Below are 16,523 nucleotides of genomic sequence, written 5' to 3'. Positions count from 1 at the left end.
AGTTATGTGCAACAAATAGAATTCATACATATTTACATTGTTTTACCTGTTAGCAAAATCTTATCCTAAGCCTGCAATAAGAGAATCTCTCAATCTATATATTGATAAAAGGAACATCTGCCCAATGTCTCCATTTAAATGGATGTTTAGTTTGGAGTTTAAAGCACTGGTGATAAATAGTTGATGGAACGCACTATACAGAACACACACCTAATATTTAGGCCATGCTTAATACAGTTTTATGGTAACAGAATACTTCACCTTTTCTGGACCAGTTTTGTCTAGATCACATTTAAACAACGTTGGCAGATCTGAAGTTATTAGATCTCTCCTTAACTTTAACCAATATAAATTATGAGACCCAAGTGCTGCCCAAAGCACCTCGCCAATTCTCTGAACAATCAACAGACTGTACAGCAGAAGACAAACATGTACTGCAGGGTGTTGAAATCTGATAAGAGAGACTCGCTGTCACTTTAGATATCGGAAATGGTAGGGAATGTTTTGTTGGCAATCCTTAGCACTGCAAACGCTTTACAGTAAGAAAGTTCCAAGAACACTCATTTCCTAAACAAGACTTGAATGCTTCATTGGCCTTAAGAGTTTCAAGTACCTTACAGTAAGAGGATTTCAGGAATGTTTACTTCCTAAACAGCTTTTGGGATGAAGTTGTTCTTCCTTGAATCGGCCCCTCCCTGCAGGGCTTCTGAGAGCCAGGGAGAGGCGAGGGCAACAGCCCAAATTCACAACCACTGTATCTTAACAATTTTTTTCCCTTCCATTCTCATGGGGTTGAAGCCATAACGAGTAATGACACAGTCTCCCCTTGTCCCTCTGCCAGACCAAGTATTATTAAGTAGCACTTAGGTGCACTACTGTATCCTCAGAACTTCCCTTGTTTTGTAAATGGCAAATTCGTATCAATCACATCTTTGCTGTGACACTTGTTCTGGCTGAGGGTGGCAGGCAGGGGAAAAGTTGCATGAAGCACTCCTCTGATTTCTATCACATTACTAATGGCAATCTGAGCCATTTTACTGGAAGAAATATGATGTTTCTATCCTTGGTAGCAATGAGAAAAAAGTCAAAGATCCGGATGCAAAAAGGTCCAAATTTCTACTGCTAATATTAACTCTGCCCTTTATTCAGGCCAACTGCATTTCTGAAGCACGACAGAGAAAGTAGAAGAGTTAGGGCCATTTCTAGCAAATCACTTCCAGTAAAAAGGAACTGCAAGAGAAGCACACAAGACAAGAAAGTTCACAATTAGGATCAGATTTGCAAGATTGTGCACAAAATACAGCGGCAAATTCTTCCAGAGACCAAACAGATTTCCCATTTGACCTCAGTGTGCACACAGACACAAACTGCAGACAGGACTGCTGAAAATCTGGCCCTAAACAATTTTACTAAACAAACTGAATTAACAGACTATGCCCACACAGACAAGCACAAGACACAGTGAGTTAGTCAACACCTATACTTTCTGCTGATGGGGCTTTTTTCCTTTTTTTCTTTTTTCCCCTTGGGTGTGTGTTACACCCCCAAATTGGACCAAGTAATCATTGATTACACTTGTCTCTGTTGCTGCTTGCTCTGAGCTATTAGCACTGCAATCAGGCAGTGCATGTTCACCTCTTCCTCCAATGAAAAGATGCGTTAGCGTGGATCACAGGAATGCTCTGAAATAAATCTATACAACATACAAACCAGTGATGCTGGTGATACCGCCTCGAGGCTTCTAGAAGTACAGAGGAAAGCCTTGAGGGACCAGTTCAGCATCATTCACTCCCCTCATGTCAGAGTTCAAGGCATTTGAGAGACAGAACTAAACATCAAGACAAGCTTTAACTATACTCTGGTCAATACAAAATGCATTTAATGAATTGTCTAAAACCGTTAGACAAGAGGGACAAGTAATTTAGTGTTACATGCAACAGATGTTACTCATACCACAGAACTCTATACATAAAAGCAGTTTCCACCTACATCCTTGATACAAACCAGAAAATTACTTCAGTAGCAAATACTATTTTGTGAATTCAACCTAAAAATTCTATTTTCTCTACTGAATACTGTATGTTTCACAGTCAAGTTCATCCTCAGCAACTTAGTGTTTGTAATCCACTTAGCCATACAACGTAAGTGTCTTTCTGACATTCATGTTTAAGAAACAATCCTAAGATTAGTTAAACTAATTCTTTAAATAAACAGGTACGCAGTTGGAATTCTTTGTATTTAAAAGCTGACAAGGGCAAAAAGCAGCACAGCACCAATTACAGAACGTAGCTGAATATTCTGGTGTCACAGAGTTCCAAACAAGCGTTTCACTTTTCCAAATGACATCATTGACTTCCTATCGCATCGGTTTAGTATTGCTACCACTTCTCAGTCTAAAAACTAAAATAGGTTTCTTAATACTTTTCTACGTCCAGCAAATTTGCTGGGGGCTTTTGTTTGTTCACTTTTAAAGCAAGGACACTTCTGTCTGCCAAGTTCAACACTAAGTATTTGGTTTAAAATTTTAAGACAGAAGGCACTTTTAACATTCAGCTTTAGAATACTGCGAGCAGAAACAGCATTACAATTTTGTTCTTTTGTTTAAATCTGCAGTTTAATTTTTTTTTTAATTAGTTATTAGAAAGAGCAATGATAGCGCTGCATCAGATTTCAATTTCAGGAGCACATTTACTTCTCCACGAAACAGACTGCCCTTCCAAAGGATCCTGTGTGTGTCAGGCCTAAAGTTCACTTCCCAATATAGCACAAACCAAAGATCCTGACAAAGATCAATTCAGTATCTGCTTATTCGGTGCACTACTTGGTTATCCCGCTCAGTCAGTGGTTTCCACTGCAGATTGCAATCCTATACTGCAGCATTCATAGAACATCAAACGTTAGTAACACTGCCTGTCTGACCGCAATTTAAAATGAAACAGCACTGCGTGGAACAAGAGCACTCTCTGATACACCAAGAGCCCACACTGTATCTCATATCCTGGTGGTAACTTTCTATCGACCACATTGAGCTATTTTCATTCTGTACAGAAATGAATGAAATTGTGGTTTGAGGAATATACTTCAGGTTTCAGCTTTAATTCCATTTTCGATAGGGAACAAGAGAAATGGAACAAAACCCAACCGTCATTTTTTGTGAAAGCACCAGCAGTGAGTGCCCCAACAAGGTGCTCTACAGAGGTCACTTCTTCCATCACGTCAGTTGACTGTTAGCTGAACACTCCAAAAGCTCCTAGGCTAACAAAACTGATTGTACAGTGAGTTCTCCAGGGATGAAACCGAGATTTCTAAGTTTATTTACAGTATAAGTCCTAATCAAATCTAAGTCCATCAGCTAAAAAAAAAAACAAAAACAAAAATGTAATACACAGACTGTAAACATGGCAACATTAAATATCATAATGCTATTCTAGAATATTTAATGTCATGATCACATCTCGTTATACCTGAATTTATATACAGGATATTTTATAGCAAGTGTTACCCACTTTACAAGTGGAGGGGGAGGAGAGAGTCTAGGTTCTGCCGTGGCTAGAACTCCTTCAAAGTAAAGTTAAAGCTTGTCTTTGATTGCTTTACAGCTTTCTTTACAACCACATTTAAATTGAAGATTAGCACAAAAAAAAAAATTATCTAGGGCCCCTTCCAATTTCTAATTAAAAACTCAGTTATGAATCTCAGGGAAAGCGTCTGATATGGAGAATAAAAAATTACTGCAAAATAAACTTAATGGAAGTTGGGTCTTCAGGCTGTCAGTCACAAGTTCGAACAGGCGCTACTCCTGTTTGGGTTGGAGTTGCCGTTTCCAGGCCTCGTTCAAATAAACTAGTCGTTTGTAGTTGATGATAAAGAGAATGAAGTTCAGCAAATATGTGATGACGCAGACAATGCAAAATTCCTTCAGCACGAAGTACAGAATGTACGCCAAGTACAAAGACCCTACTACAGACACTATGGAGGATGTCATGAGGATTAGAGCTGCTACTGCACTTGCTGTCATACCTGCAACAAGAGAGAAAGAGTTACTGCTGCTGCTCTCCTTCCACCTTACACAAAGCACAAAGCCTAGGCACTGCAGTTCCAACTCAAGGCTGCTCAGCAAGTCTCTACTACATAAAAGTCAGTTTTGTATACCATGAGTTCAAGATGGCTGACAAATCACTACTGGGAGAGAGCTTCTAGGTTCTGTACAACAATCCTTTGATAAGCAGTATGTTGTATTTAGCATCTTCCATATTCCTGAATTATGGGAAAATTACAGGTTGGTCAAGGTATGGCTACCCACATAAACAGCTACAGCACACTGGAGTTACAAAGCCATGCACACGTTATTACATCACATGCTGCCCATATTACTCCTGCAAACTTCTAAATTCAATCTTTGTCTCCTTTCTACCCTGCAATCCAATGCTAAGCACATTTAAGTGAAAATACCAGTGCAACAACTGTCTTAATGCTTTACATCTTTAATAACAGCAGGAGAAAATAAGATTGCTCTTGTTAGCATTTGGGCTTTTAAGCCCTTTGCACAGACGAAGCATACGACTGCTAAAAAGAAATCCCTTGCATTTTATCTGGTCTCTCACAGACTGTGCAATGCATAACACGCTCCTCTTATCACCACAGACCTGTTGTATAAACTGAATTAATACTTACCAAGTAGCATTTGTAGTATATAAAACACGAGTCCAAATACACTGTTGGACTGATTTATTGCACTGTCCTTTCCAAAGATGGAACCCAACAGACCGAATCCTCGACCCCATCTGTAAAACAATGAAACATTAAATTGTACGTGGGCACCTATTGCTTTGCATCAGTATTTTCAACTCATCACTGTTAGAGAAAAAGAAATTAATTAATTACATATGGTCCAACATGACACGGCAGCCCATATGAAGATGAGGGTATCTCTGAGCAGCATGCAGCTTGCAATAGGCTGTGCTCCAGGTACAACTTTATCCCACATACTGCTGATGAAAGTTATTTGATACACCCAGAGCTACGAAGCTCACACAGCTGCAGCTTCACCAAACATCAGGTCTGCTTCCCTGGGTTGTAATTCAAAGCTCATTTACCAAATAAATACTTTTTTCCTCCAGCAGTTTGCTCTATTACAAGAGTTGGACGGATGCTCCCTGCATCTACAGCTCCATGAAAATGGTGGCACTCAGTAATTAACCTAGTGTGCTACATCTGTGCCAAGGGCAGTTTCTGCATCCAGACAAAGCAAAGTTTGCTCTCCACAAGCTACAACACTGCTGATGCAGATCACCATAGATCTGACACCAGTGAAAGGCTACCACCACAGCCTCCTACACGAGAAAGGTGCCACAATAAACACAACTGGACACCTCCAGCATACTGCATCACCTCACTGCCATTTGTGCAATGTTTTCAAAGCACAATCAAATTTATCATTTTAATTCAAGCTTAATAACTGTCCTGTGCATTTCTTTCCAAGAAGCTGAACAGGATTATGCTCTGATTCCTAGAAGTGTTCTTACTGCACGCATGGAAAAATGGAAAAACACCGAACTTTTGGTCTTGAGTCCTGTGAATGACTGAAGTGAAACCTCGGCATCAATTGAAAGCTCCAATCCAGTATAGAAAAGACTAAAGGCTCTGATCCTAGGGTTGTTCTGGAAGTCAATAAATTGTTGTTAATGGAAACATAATGAGTTCAAGCCCTGCACAACAGTCAGTGTTCCCATACGATGTGTCCAGAGCCACAAGGTCACAGTGTGGTGAAGGCTTTAACCACATGCACAAGTTCATTAAGGACCTCACTGGCCCTGTGGCAGCTTTAAGGACATCATTTATTGCATTTCAGTCCACAGAGTTCAGCTCCAATCTCATCCCTCACAATTTCAGGTGGCTGGGAAGCCTGCACTTTAAGACACACTGCACCTTTTCAGCTTGATGAGGTTGAAATTGTGAGGAAGTTCTGCCAAAGTTTTCTACTGAAGAGGCTCAATCATTCTCTTATTCCCTTATTTGGCTCCTAAAAGCCAAAATGCACAATGAACCAAGTCAGTTTGCAAGCAGTCGGAGCAGAGATTATGATAAAACCTTCCTTCTCACACCTAAATCACAGCCACCACCCCTGATTTGTGTGTGATAACTGAAAGCCTAAAACCATGCAGCAAACATAACCAAGGAACAGACTGCAGTCTTAACAGGGGAAGAAAAGAAATAAAACATCAATAAAAGCTTAACGAAGGACAAAGGTTACAAATTGCTCAGAGTTCTCTGGGGAACTCATCTTTCTTACAAAGCCTCTAATTTCTAAGAACTGACTATTGGTTAACTCCATTTTTTTTTAATTGGAGTGAGCTGCAGTGCACTGACTGCAGTTTGCACAGCACATTCACAGATGAACATTAGTGGCTTCCTGCTGGCACTGCCCCGGCCCTGCAGCACCCATGGGCTCTGCTGGGGAAACAAGGCTGAAGTCACCCCGTGTGATTCATGGCAATATGATGAGCACACATAGTAAGCCTGCTTTTACCACGCCCAAGTTGCACTGTTGTTACAAAGGAAAACAAACCTCACACCGATCTGAACCGACCTCAAGGAAGTCCTAAGGTAGACCTTGAGGACACCTTGCTGTATGTTTCAGCTAACTCTGGTTGCAGCTCCATCCGTACAGCCTGCTTCATGTTTCATTTGCGGTTATAACTTTGAAAGCTCTCAAAAACATCCTCTATCTTTCAGAACATAGATCCAAAAAAAACAAGACAAAGCCACATTCACATGGTTTCCCAACACATAAAACTGAATATGACAGTGATTTTTATTCACAACATACATTCCTTCTAGCAAAAGTCTTGAAAGTCATTATCTCCCCTCTAAGCAGTGCCCTTTTTGGTTTCCGACACTGATAGAGCTCAGAAGCATTGCATTGTTTTGAAAGTTTAAAGCAGTATTTCTATGCATTTGATGCTTCTTCTTGTGTTCCCCAGTTAGAACTAAGGTCATCTTGATGCACTAGTGACACACCTCCACGTGATCAGGTACAGTTCAATCATTACCTCTTTTGCACAATTCTCAACATCCTCTGCGTTCCAGAATAGGAAATGCACTTCCACACTAAAGATTTCACTGCAGTTTAGCAGACAACACCACTGGCAGAAAGACAGTCACAAGAACTCCATGCAGTCCAGCAGCATCTCAGTCACCTTAAAGGACAGACAACCAACCTCCATGCTGACTGTTCAGTTTCAGTAGCATCCACACTGTGGGCAGCCTTGCTGGATGTACCCAACCCATCCTGAGTGCATCCTTCTGACCACTGTGACATCCTCCAGCAATGAGTTCCCACATCACCTCAGTTTCACTCAGCAGCCCTTAGCTCTCGTGGCAGGAGAGGAACCAAGTGCTGTATGTTGATGTTAGCATATAGACAATAATCAGCCTAAGTCAGGTGAAGCCCAGGTGGCTTCAACACCACATCCCTGTCACTGGAGCAGCAGGTGCCCAGAATAGGGCACACACACTCCCACAGCTGATATTCTCCCAGATACCTTCTTGAAACCTTCATGAAAACCTGAGAACATGGAGACTGGTGCAGCAGCAGCAGGTTTTCCCAGCACTGTTCTCTCCCAGTGTTTGGGTTAGCTGTAAGGGCAAACAGGAACGAACAAACCAATGTTATTTTCAGAGCATTTTAACTTAAAGAACCCAAATTCTGTTTTTTTTTTTTTGAGTCGTACCACCTCATTTAAATCCAGTCATTCCAGGCTTGTTTTTCCATCCCATACACATTATTTAGCTATCAACATCAAATACCATTTCATCATTTGTAATCCCGTGGAAGCAATTCAGATAATTTAGTAGGAAAAAAAGTAATCCTACACTTCACAAGCAATATGTTCACTTCCTTAAATGCCATCTGACCTCTGAGATAAGTGACAGCACAGAGTGAAAGCTCCAAGGAGAGGAGCAGAGCTGCCCTGTGCTCACACCTCACCTTCAGCCAAAAGCTGATGTAAAGGTCAAAGGATATGGAGCATTTTAATGCCGAGCAATGGTAAGAAACTCTGGTGCAGCTTCTTTACAGCCTCACTAGAGGATTTTGGATTAAGCCCAGTTTGTTGTTACAAGGTCATTTAGGCCACTCTAATAGTTTTAATAAATTAAGTAAAAGCCTCCAATTAAAAGCCACAAGTAAGGAGATTAAAAATTCCTATTTGTAAGCTTGCCAAGAGTGCTCCAAAATCTTGATACTTCATTTCACATTTAAATCTATCAGCTGTATTTACCATCATCAACTCCGACTTTGTTCTATATATCCTCCAGCTCTGCATCACAAAGATGATCCAGAAAACCTCAGCATCCAGATGAGCCCAACCCTGAGCAGGGAGCACTTAATGACCTGCTAGCAGACTGCACAGAAGCACTGGTTATTCACATTATGAGCCAACAGCAACACATGCCTTCTGTACAACCTCTTTTCTGTAACTATCATCAGTGAAGCCCAAAATTGAACGATGGGTACTTTGTATTATGGCATCAGACAAAACTATTCTCATCCGATTGCAAATTCTAGTCAAGCCAGAAATAATATATTTGAAGAGATGTAAGCTGAGCAGTAGAACTCAGAGGCTGTAAGGCTGGGAATAGGACACACACACAGCTGGGCTGCTGGTGTGCTTCACAGATGTGCCCCCACCAAGGTGTATCGCACCAGCCTCAATGTGAAGTCATCACTTTTACACTAAAGCATGAGATGAAATTCACTTCACCATCGGTTTCTGGGGTTCTGGATGAAGGCAGCTTTCTGCAGCAGTCCTGCAGCACATAGAAAGCCCTGCAGCCCTTCCCAGCTCGTATCCTCCACAGAATCACAGAATGGCCAGGGCTGGAAGGGACCTCAAGGATCATGAATCTCCAACCCCCTGCCACATGCAGGGCCACCAATCATCCCACCTAATGCTAGACCAGGCTGCCCAGGGCCCCATCCAATCTGGTCTTGAACACCTCCAGGGACGGGGCATCCACAACCTCTCTGGGCAGCCTGTTCCAGTACCTCACCACTCTCTCTGTAAAGAATTTCCCCAGCTTCACCCAGTGGAATCCAACATGCACCTCTCCCACTGGAGCCCTGTTTGCACATACAACCCTTCAGCAGTTCAATCTTTTTCCTATGCAGAATCAAAGATGCCTGACAAAAACAATGATGTGGCTCAGATTAAAGAAATTACTAACTAGCAAAGATGCACAACACCACAACGAGTGACCAGGAGTGAACAGACAAGCACAACACTACCTGTACCATCTCTGACCACAGTCACTAACAGCTGCATCTGTCAACTTCAAACGTAATGAACCATTTGCTTGTAGGTACAGCAACAGAAAGATGCTGGGACAACAGGAACCTGCATTAAAAGGAAAGATGCAGCAGTGCAGTTGGACTCAAGCATCACAGCATAGAAGTTCTACATCATGAGACAACAAACCAACACCTCACACACCAGCATGAAGTTCCAAACAAGGAACTCCTAAAACGTCATCTATCAAATTATGATCAGACAAACAGCAATTCTTAAAATCTTGCTTTGACTCTGACATTTCTTCATAAGTTGGCTAAAGGTGGTAGTGTAGACAAATACTGTTTCCAACCCCCCCTGCACAGCTGGTTGAAAGCTACAGGTGCTGCTGAAGATGCACAGTGATGTGTCATTGGTCATTCAAGCCAGTTATCCTAGGGCTGTATTAAAGCTCTGACAGCAGTAACATATTCTGGGCTACAATGCTTCTTTCAGTAAAAGCCATCCACTACTTTGCTGTGCCCTGCAGGCGCCTGAAATTGATGAAGAGAAAGCAGAATCATCCCATGGCACAGCAAAGAGCAAAGCAAGGAGCCCAGCATCTTCATTGCTACTTAAATGTTGTGTTTCACTTCAAGCCCTACCCCTATTCATACAACTTGACTTGTCTATTAATTTCCTCTGTGAAACTATTATACCAAGAAAAAGGAAAAGATCCATCAGAAGCTGCTACCAGCCAACTTCATTACAAGTAAAGCCAATCTTGCCACTTCATTTTTCTCAAACACAAGAGAGCAATTCACTTAAAACATCCACAGCAACTGCCAAATGACAGCATTTCTATTTCCCTGTGTCTTATCACCACTTGGATAACAGCAGTGACCACTATACAATCCACAGCTGTTTTTCTTTCCAAACCATCTCATGAACTTTCCCCACGATAAAAGCCTGAGACACACCCGACCAGGAGCATTTGGAATAATAAGGGACACTAATTAAAGCTATCTCTCCACTATAATCTTCTGCATGAGTCAGTCTCTGATAGAAGATTTCCCATGCTCCTCCCTCTGCTTGCTGCTAATCTTCACAACATCTTTCCTCATTCTTGTGCCAATACCAGATTTGGCTCAGAAACAAGAGTTGGGAATAATAACAGCTTATTAGCGGAAAAAATCCTCCCCAGTGACCAGAACTGAGTTCCAAAACAACTGAATTCAAAGAAAGATATGCTAATTTATTCCAATTATTCTATACAATTAATATTAACACTGATACCATGACTGTGCTTTTTCAAATTCCATCCTCTGCTGGAACCATCACTGGAAATGTGACAATTTTGACCTTCCAAGTCCCATTACTCCCATCAGCAAACGTGCCTTAAGTCACACGACTGAAGGAAGCCTCTGGAAGCTGTGCACGCATCAGTGTGTCACCCCTCTAACTCTGCAGAAACAAATCACAGTGACAAATTACACGACTAGCTGTGCAACTGTCACTGAGACAGCTGAATGAAAAGAGTTCAGAGTTACGCACTGCACACGAGAAAGCTGGTATCTGAAATCCTATTATCCAGGTGAAGTCTAAATTGCAGCCTGAATTTCCTCCTAGGAATGAAGTTTCTTTGATGCGTGCTAGCAATGAGAGGCATTGCATTAAAGAGGGAGAGGAAAGCGACTGATGGAAGGGATGCTGTGGCAACAAAGAGAATAAGATTAATTTCTTCCACTGTTATTCCTCCTTCAAAGGTTAACAGCCTGCCCTCTTGTCTTGATTTTAAAGGAATATTCCTTTCTGGTCTGTGGCCGTATACAGCTGAAAGCACATTCCTCTCCAAATATGGTTTGACAGCACAGAACTCACACGCTCCTTCTCCACAAACTCTTCTTACCACCTGCTTCCATTACCCATAAGCTATCCTGACATTTGCAATACTTCAGTCGCTAAGCAGGGTTCTCCTAGCAACTGCTGGGGAGATTTCTAGTGAGAGCTCCGTGGATTTTATCCCCAAACACTCACATTATTATTTAAAACTCCTGCAGTAAAGCACTGACAGGTCTTACCACGGCATTTCTGCTGTGGCATTACTAACGAATGCTATAATTACCCAGCATTATTCTCTAATTATATCTTTAGATATTTCTAATTATAACCATTCTGCTTTTTCAAAGCGCTCGGTAAACATACATTAAAACTGCTATTTGAAATTCCCCATCTCAAGAGCACTCCTTATAGTAACAACAATCCCTGAAGGACCGATATCAAAACAGCCCACAGCAGAGGCTGCTCAGGCACTGAAATCCCCACTATTCTCTTTTCACCTCTATGGTGGTGGTGAATTACTGACAATGCTCACACAGTTTAACCTCAGCAGCCCGTGCATAATGTTAATTTCTAATTTAAGTTATTAGGAAAGTGTATTGAAGTCCTCTTTCTGTTTAGGCTGAAATTGCTCATGTTAGGACCCCTCTGAAGCAGCACCATGAACAACCACCTTCACAAATTAAACGCTGTCCACAGAATGAAAGGCAAAGGCACTCAGCCACAGGGGTCTCCTTTCAGACAGCAGCAAACACCTCTGTAACTTAACACACACACCAGCACCTCAGAACTGATATCAGCAGCAGGATTTCCACATTTGTTTTACCTAAACAAACCAACCAGCTTCCACCTCAGCAGCTCAATCACATCTCCTCACCATGGCTTTGTTGTGGCAATACCTTTGTATGGAGCGGGACAACTGGGAAGGAAGAAGAAACCACAAAACCCCTCATAACACTGAAGGACTCACTGGACTGAAGGTGCAGCAGAACCCAAACTCCCCCAGTCTCAGCTGCTTACCCGTGTACGTGTTTGCACGTCTCTGCACACACACAGCGCAGTTTGCAGAGCTCTGCACAGCCATTTCTCCAGCGGAAGCACACAGGTGAGGCTGCAGGGCAGATGAAAGCTGCACCTCCTGCAGCACATCGTCACCCAGCAGTGCTGCACTGAGCGGGCCGAGTGTCCGCACCGCCACCGGCCTTCAGAAAACAGCTGCCACGTTGAAGACTAACGGGAAGCCCATGGGATAAGCCAAGACGCGAGCGGGGCTTTTGCAGCTGTGCCGAACCCCTCCTAAGGAAGCCCTCGCCACGCACGGCAGACCCCGCAACGCCGCGATGCAGAGCAGCTCGGGCTGCCCGTTACAACAGCCCGCCATCAGCCCCCGCCCCGCACGCTGCCGTGCGGCCCGGCCCGCCTCACACCCACGGCACCCCTTCCTCCTCCTCATCCCCATCCTGGGTCTTCTCAGCGCGGGGCTCCCAGCCCCTCCGGCTCCCAGCCGAGCCCCCCCCGAGGCGCAGCTCCGCCCCCCGCCCGGCCCGTTCTCCCCCCTCGCTGCCGGCGGCCGCTCTCCGCTCTCCCGCTCACCTGGAGGTGATGGCGGCGGAGCAGCGGACCCTCTCGCTGAGGTCGCACAAGGCCTGGTAGTGGAGATCGCGGCCCTTCTCCCGCTCCAGGTGACAGGCGTAGAGGGACAGCAGGATGCCGGCCGCGCACACGGCGGAGCGGGCCACCCGCTCCCAGCGCGGCACCGACACTCGCAGCAGGACGGGCGCCGCCATCTTACCCCCTCCCTCCGCCTCAGCCCGCGACGCGCGCCCGGCGCCCACCGGCAGCGCACGCGCGCCCTCACCCCATTGGCTCTCCGAGAGGCCACGCCCCCTTCTGGCCGCGCCGGACGTGGCGCTCCGCGACGACGTCACGTAAGGTCGGGTGGGGAAAAGGAGGCGTGAGGTGGGCGCCGCCACAGGGGCGGGCCGGCGGCGGGGCGGGGCGGGGCGCCCCCTGCTGGTCGGAGGGGAGCACTGCAGGCCCGGCCCCGTCCGCCGCTTTGGGCCGGAGAAGCCCGTTTCCCTCCTCCTCCTCGCGGCCGCGCTGAGGCTCGCAGAGCTCACAGCGACGCACGCTTTGATCCGCTCGTTCTCCTTCCTTTCCCGTTTCTTTACGCCTCTCGTTAGCAGATGGAAGAGTGAATCCGTGCAAAAGCGACCTCTGCAAGTGTTCCCAAGGAAAGCAGGATGAGGCGACACAATGGCAGCATTCATGCCCCGAGTTCTGCCATCCGTGACGGCATTGTTCTGGCAAACAAAGCGAATTCCAAAAGAAACTCGTTGCAAAGTGACTGCAGCAAAAAGAACGAAGCCTTCTGCCGACAGGAACAGAAGGAAATTGAAAACTATTAATCAGAAAGGAGTTGAGAAAACGTTAATAAAAAAGAGTTGTTTGAACCCCGACGCCCCGCATCAGATACAGCTGCTGTCACAGCCAGAAGTTACATCCCTTGTATACAGGATGTTGAAGCCACCAGATTGATGAGGCTGCTGCCCTTGCACAGCAGAAGATAATGCAAACAAGGCCTTTCTTCTGTTGTGCCATCAACTTCATAACCACAGAATCACGGAAACATTGAATTATTTGAGCTGGAAGGGACCTTTAAAGGTCCGCCCAAACTGCCCTGCAATGAACGGGGGCAATAAGCGCTGGGTGGCAGCGGCACGTTGTGCGTGTGTTTGTTGTAAGGATGGGAGGCAGTTAGAATGGGAAAATAAAGTGGTTCAAATGGCTCCTCCTATTGAGGTTGTTTGAGAGTTTGTGAACTCGTTAGGTGTAATCTCACGCAGGTTGGTCATTTGGGCTCCTTTTCATTACTGCCTGTAGGTTAGGTAATAACAATACTAAAAACCCAGACAGGTTCCGTGCTGCGTTGATGGCGTTAATTAATGCATTAAGGCTGTGGGAGCAGCAGCTTCACACCACGGCAGCGAGCTGTGGGACCGTGCTTTAATTGTACTGCTATGCAATGAGTTTTGTCTTTCTTATTACTCTTATTAAATGGTTGGTGCTTTTCTAAAGCTCTGCTAAGAACCGGCAGCAGGTTCCCAAAATGCGTCGTGTTTTGTCTACAGCATTCCTTCAATCGAACCCAGCGGGACCAGCGCCTCAGGCGGGAAGGATGGGGGCGTGGCCACATCAAGCCCCGCCCCTCGCTGCGGCGGAAGTGACGCACCACGCACGGCGGAAGTGACGCAGCGCCTGGCGGGTGCCTATTGACCTTCAGCGGCGCGGCTCGGCGCGGTTACATTTTCTCTCGGTTTCTTTCCCGTTTGCCGCCATGCCGAGGGGGGGACGCAGCCGCTCGTCCCGCGTGGCGCCGCCCGCCAGGTGAGCGCTGCTGGGCCTTCTGCCTTCCAGCCCTTCTCTCGGGTCCCCGCCCCAGGGCCGTGTAGGCCGCAGAGGCCTCGCAGCCGCGTCGGGGTGGGTGGCGCAGAGGGGCCGTGCGCTGCTCGGGGCTCTGGAGCGGGGTGGGCGCTTTGCTGGGTGGAGGGGATCGGTTCCCTGTCACGTTAAGGTCGTGTCTAAGAAGGCCTGGAAGCAGCCCCTTCCAGGTCGGGTCTCGTTGCCCATAACGTGCTATTGGGGTAGGGATGTGTTGGCTTTAAAAAAAAAAAAAAAAAAAGCTGCAAACCTCCCCCTGCGGTGTGTTAATGACTGCCTGGAACACTGCGTCGCCGTGTCCTTGCCATCTGCACGTGGGGTCACGCGGGGAGGAATTGCCGATGTTTGCTCTCTGAAGGCTTCAGCCCTTTAGAGCAGGAATGTGAGCTCTCTCTGTGTGTCCTCACAGCCGGGCGCCGCAGATGAGAGCAGCACCGCCAGCCCCTGCGCCAGCACCCGCCTCTGCTGTGGCTGCTCCTGCCCCAAAACAGCCCGGGCTGATGGCGCAGATGGCCACGACTGCAGCAGGAGTCGCTGTGGGCTCTGCTGTGGGGCACACCATAGGTCATGCACTTACCGGAGGCTTTGGTGGAGGAAGCAGTGCTGAAGCTGCCAGGCCTGATATTACTTACCAGGTAAGGGAAAGCACGGCTGGGTGCTTATTGCTGAGGTGGGATTAACTGGAGAGAACAAATAGGCTGAAGTAATTGCTACAGGCTTAAAAACTGCACAAGTTCTAGCTGGGAATTCTAGAGCAACTTTTTTGACTTGGTCTCCAAATTAAAGTAGTTCAAAGGGTCACGCATGCAATATGTACGTGTTGCAATGCACACAGCTGTGTTGTTTTCAGTACCCTTGATTTCACAGGGGACTTCCATGTTCCAGGTCTGATAATGATAAGATCTATTGCAAGATTTTTGTCCTGCAGTCACCTCTTGTGCTGCTGAGACATCAGTATGGTGCTGTTGCCCTGCTCGAGTACTATCCAGAGTTACTTAAGTGTGTGTAACCTGCACAACTGCTCAGAACGCCTCACGTCATCACTCAAAACTTTGTACTTCAGCCTATTGGTTTGCATTTAAAAAGTAGTGTGCTATGACAAAAACGCAGGAAAGAAGTGTACAGAAAGCAGCAGAGGGGTGGTATGGCTTCATGGCAGTTTCAGGGGGGTGCTTACAGAGGTGTCTGCTGTTTCAGGAACCCCAGGCTGCTCAGCCTGCCTACCAGCAGCAGCAGCAGTTTGCTCCTTGCCAGTATGAAATGAAGCAGTTCCTGGAGTGTGCACAGAACCAGACTGACCTCAAGCTGTGCGAGGGCTTCAGTGAAGTGCTGAAGCAGTGCAGGTTTGCTAATGGTAAGCAGACAGCAGTACCAGGCAAGTGTGCTGATGTGGGAGGACAAGAAACTGCCAAACACAGGTGTCTGGACTGCTGAATCTTCACCACCTGTCAGCAAATACTGGGGGGTGAGGAGGAACATCTTAGCTTGTGTCTGCCTTATAGCAGGGATGATGGAATGGTTTGAGATGGAAGGGATCCCCAAAGGCCATCTGGTCCCACTGTCCACAATGCACAGGGACACCCACAGCTCCATCAGTGCCCTCCAGCCTGACCTGGGGGTGTGCAGGGATGGGTACCATCCCCTCTCTAGGTCTAAAACTTTGTGTGATTAACTGTTGTAACTTCTTATCTTACAGGTTTAGCTTAAGCCTCCGGAACAAGGCTGCTGAAGACCACCTTACAAGAACTGACCTATGAATGAAAAAGCTTTGCTAATAGTCTAAAGCTGTCTGATATCTTGTTAGTTTTGTGTAGTCACACTGTTGTCTTTGTGGCTTCATTTCTGCCATAGCCTCTACAGCTGTGATACAACTGCAAACTAATTGAGCACAGAATGGAAAAAAATGATCAATAAAGTGGAATGAGTTGATTGGGGCTAACTATTTTGTTTCTTTAATTATTGTGTTGAATGCAA

At 45.7% G+C, this 16,523-nt stretch overlaps 2 protein-coding genes across 2 annotated transcripts; one reads left to right on the top strand and one right to left on the bottom strand.

Annotated features, from left to right (window-relative positions):
• Positions 1-470: 470 nt before the first annotated feature.
• On the bottom strand, positions 471-12,974 carry VKORC1L1 (vitamin K epoxide reductase complex subunit 1L1). Its single transcript, XM_031591763.2, has 3 exons — positions 12,702-12,974; positions 4,675-4,784; positions 471-4,020 (listed from the first exon to the last, which is right to left on the bottom strand). Exons 1-3 carry the CDS (start codon positions 12,893-12,895, stop codon positions 3,794-3,796), a joined length of 531 nt encoding a protein of 176 aa, XP_031447623.1. The 5' UTR covers positions 12,896-12,974; the 3' UTR covers positions 471-3,793.
• A 1,361-nt stretch (positions 12,975-14,335) lies between these two features.
• Positions 14,336-16,488, top strand: CHCHD2 (coiled-coil-helix-coiled-coil-helix domain containing 2). Its single transcript, XM_031591764.2, has 4 exons — positions 14,336-14,495; positions 14,959-15,184; positions 15,747-15,903; positions 16,246-16,488. The coding sequence occupies exons 1-4, from the start codon at positions 14,446-14,448 to the stop codon at positions 16,254-16,256; spliced, it is 444 nt and encodes a 147-aa protein (XP_031447624.1). The 5' UTR covers positions 14,336-14,445; the 3' UTR covers positions 16,257-16,488.
• The last annotated feature ends 35 nt before the right edge of the window (positions 16,489-16,523 follow it).

This window comes from Phasianus colchicus, chromosome 21 (assembly GCF_987193195.1).
Source record: "Phasianus colchicus chromosome 21, bPhaCol1.hap1.1, whole genome shotgun sequence".
NCBI classification, from domain to species: Eukaryota; Metazoa; Chordata; class Aves; order Galliformes; family Phasianidae; genus Phasianus; species Phasianus colchicus.
Note: the sequence above shows the minus strand (reverse complement) of the source record. Positions and strands in the feature narration are given on the sequence as shown.

Coding starts and splice junctions, on each gene's coding strand:
- VKORC1L1 (XM_031591763.2), bottom strand. CDS start 12,895: ATGGCGGCGCCCGTCCTGCTGCGAGTGTCGGTGCCGCGCTGGGAGCGG. Junction 4,785..12,701: donor TCCGCCGCCATCACCTCCAG/GTGAGCGGGAGA, acceptor ATTGTTTTACAG/ATGGGGTCGAGGATTCGGTC. Junction 4,021..4,674: donor TATACTACAAATGCTACTTG/GTAAGTATTAAT, acceptor CTCTTGTTGCAG/GTATGACAGCAAGTGCAGTA.
- CHCHD2 (XM_031591764.2), top strand. CDS start 14,446: ATGCCGAGGGGGGGACGCAGCCGCTCGTCCCGCGTGGCGCCGCCCGCC. Junction 14,496..14,958: donor CGCGTGGCGCCGCCCGCCAG/GTGAGCGCTGCT, acceptor GTGTCCTCACAG/CCGGGCGCCGCAGATGAGAG. Junction 15,185..15,746: donor GGCCTGATATTACTTACCAG/GTAAGGGAAAGC, acceptor CTGCTGTTTCAG/GAACCCCAGGCTGCTCAGCC.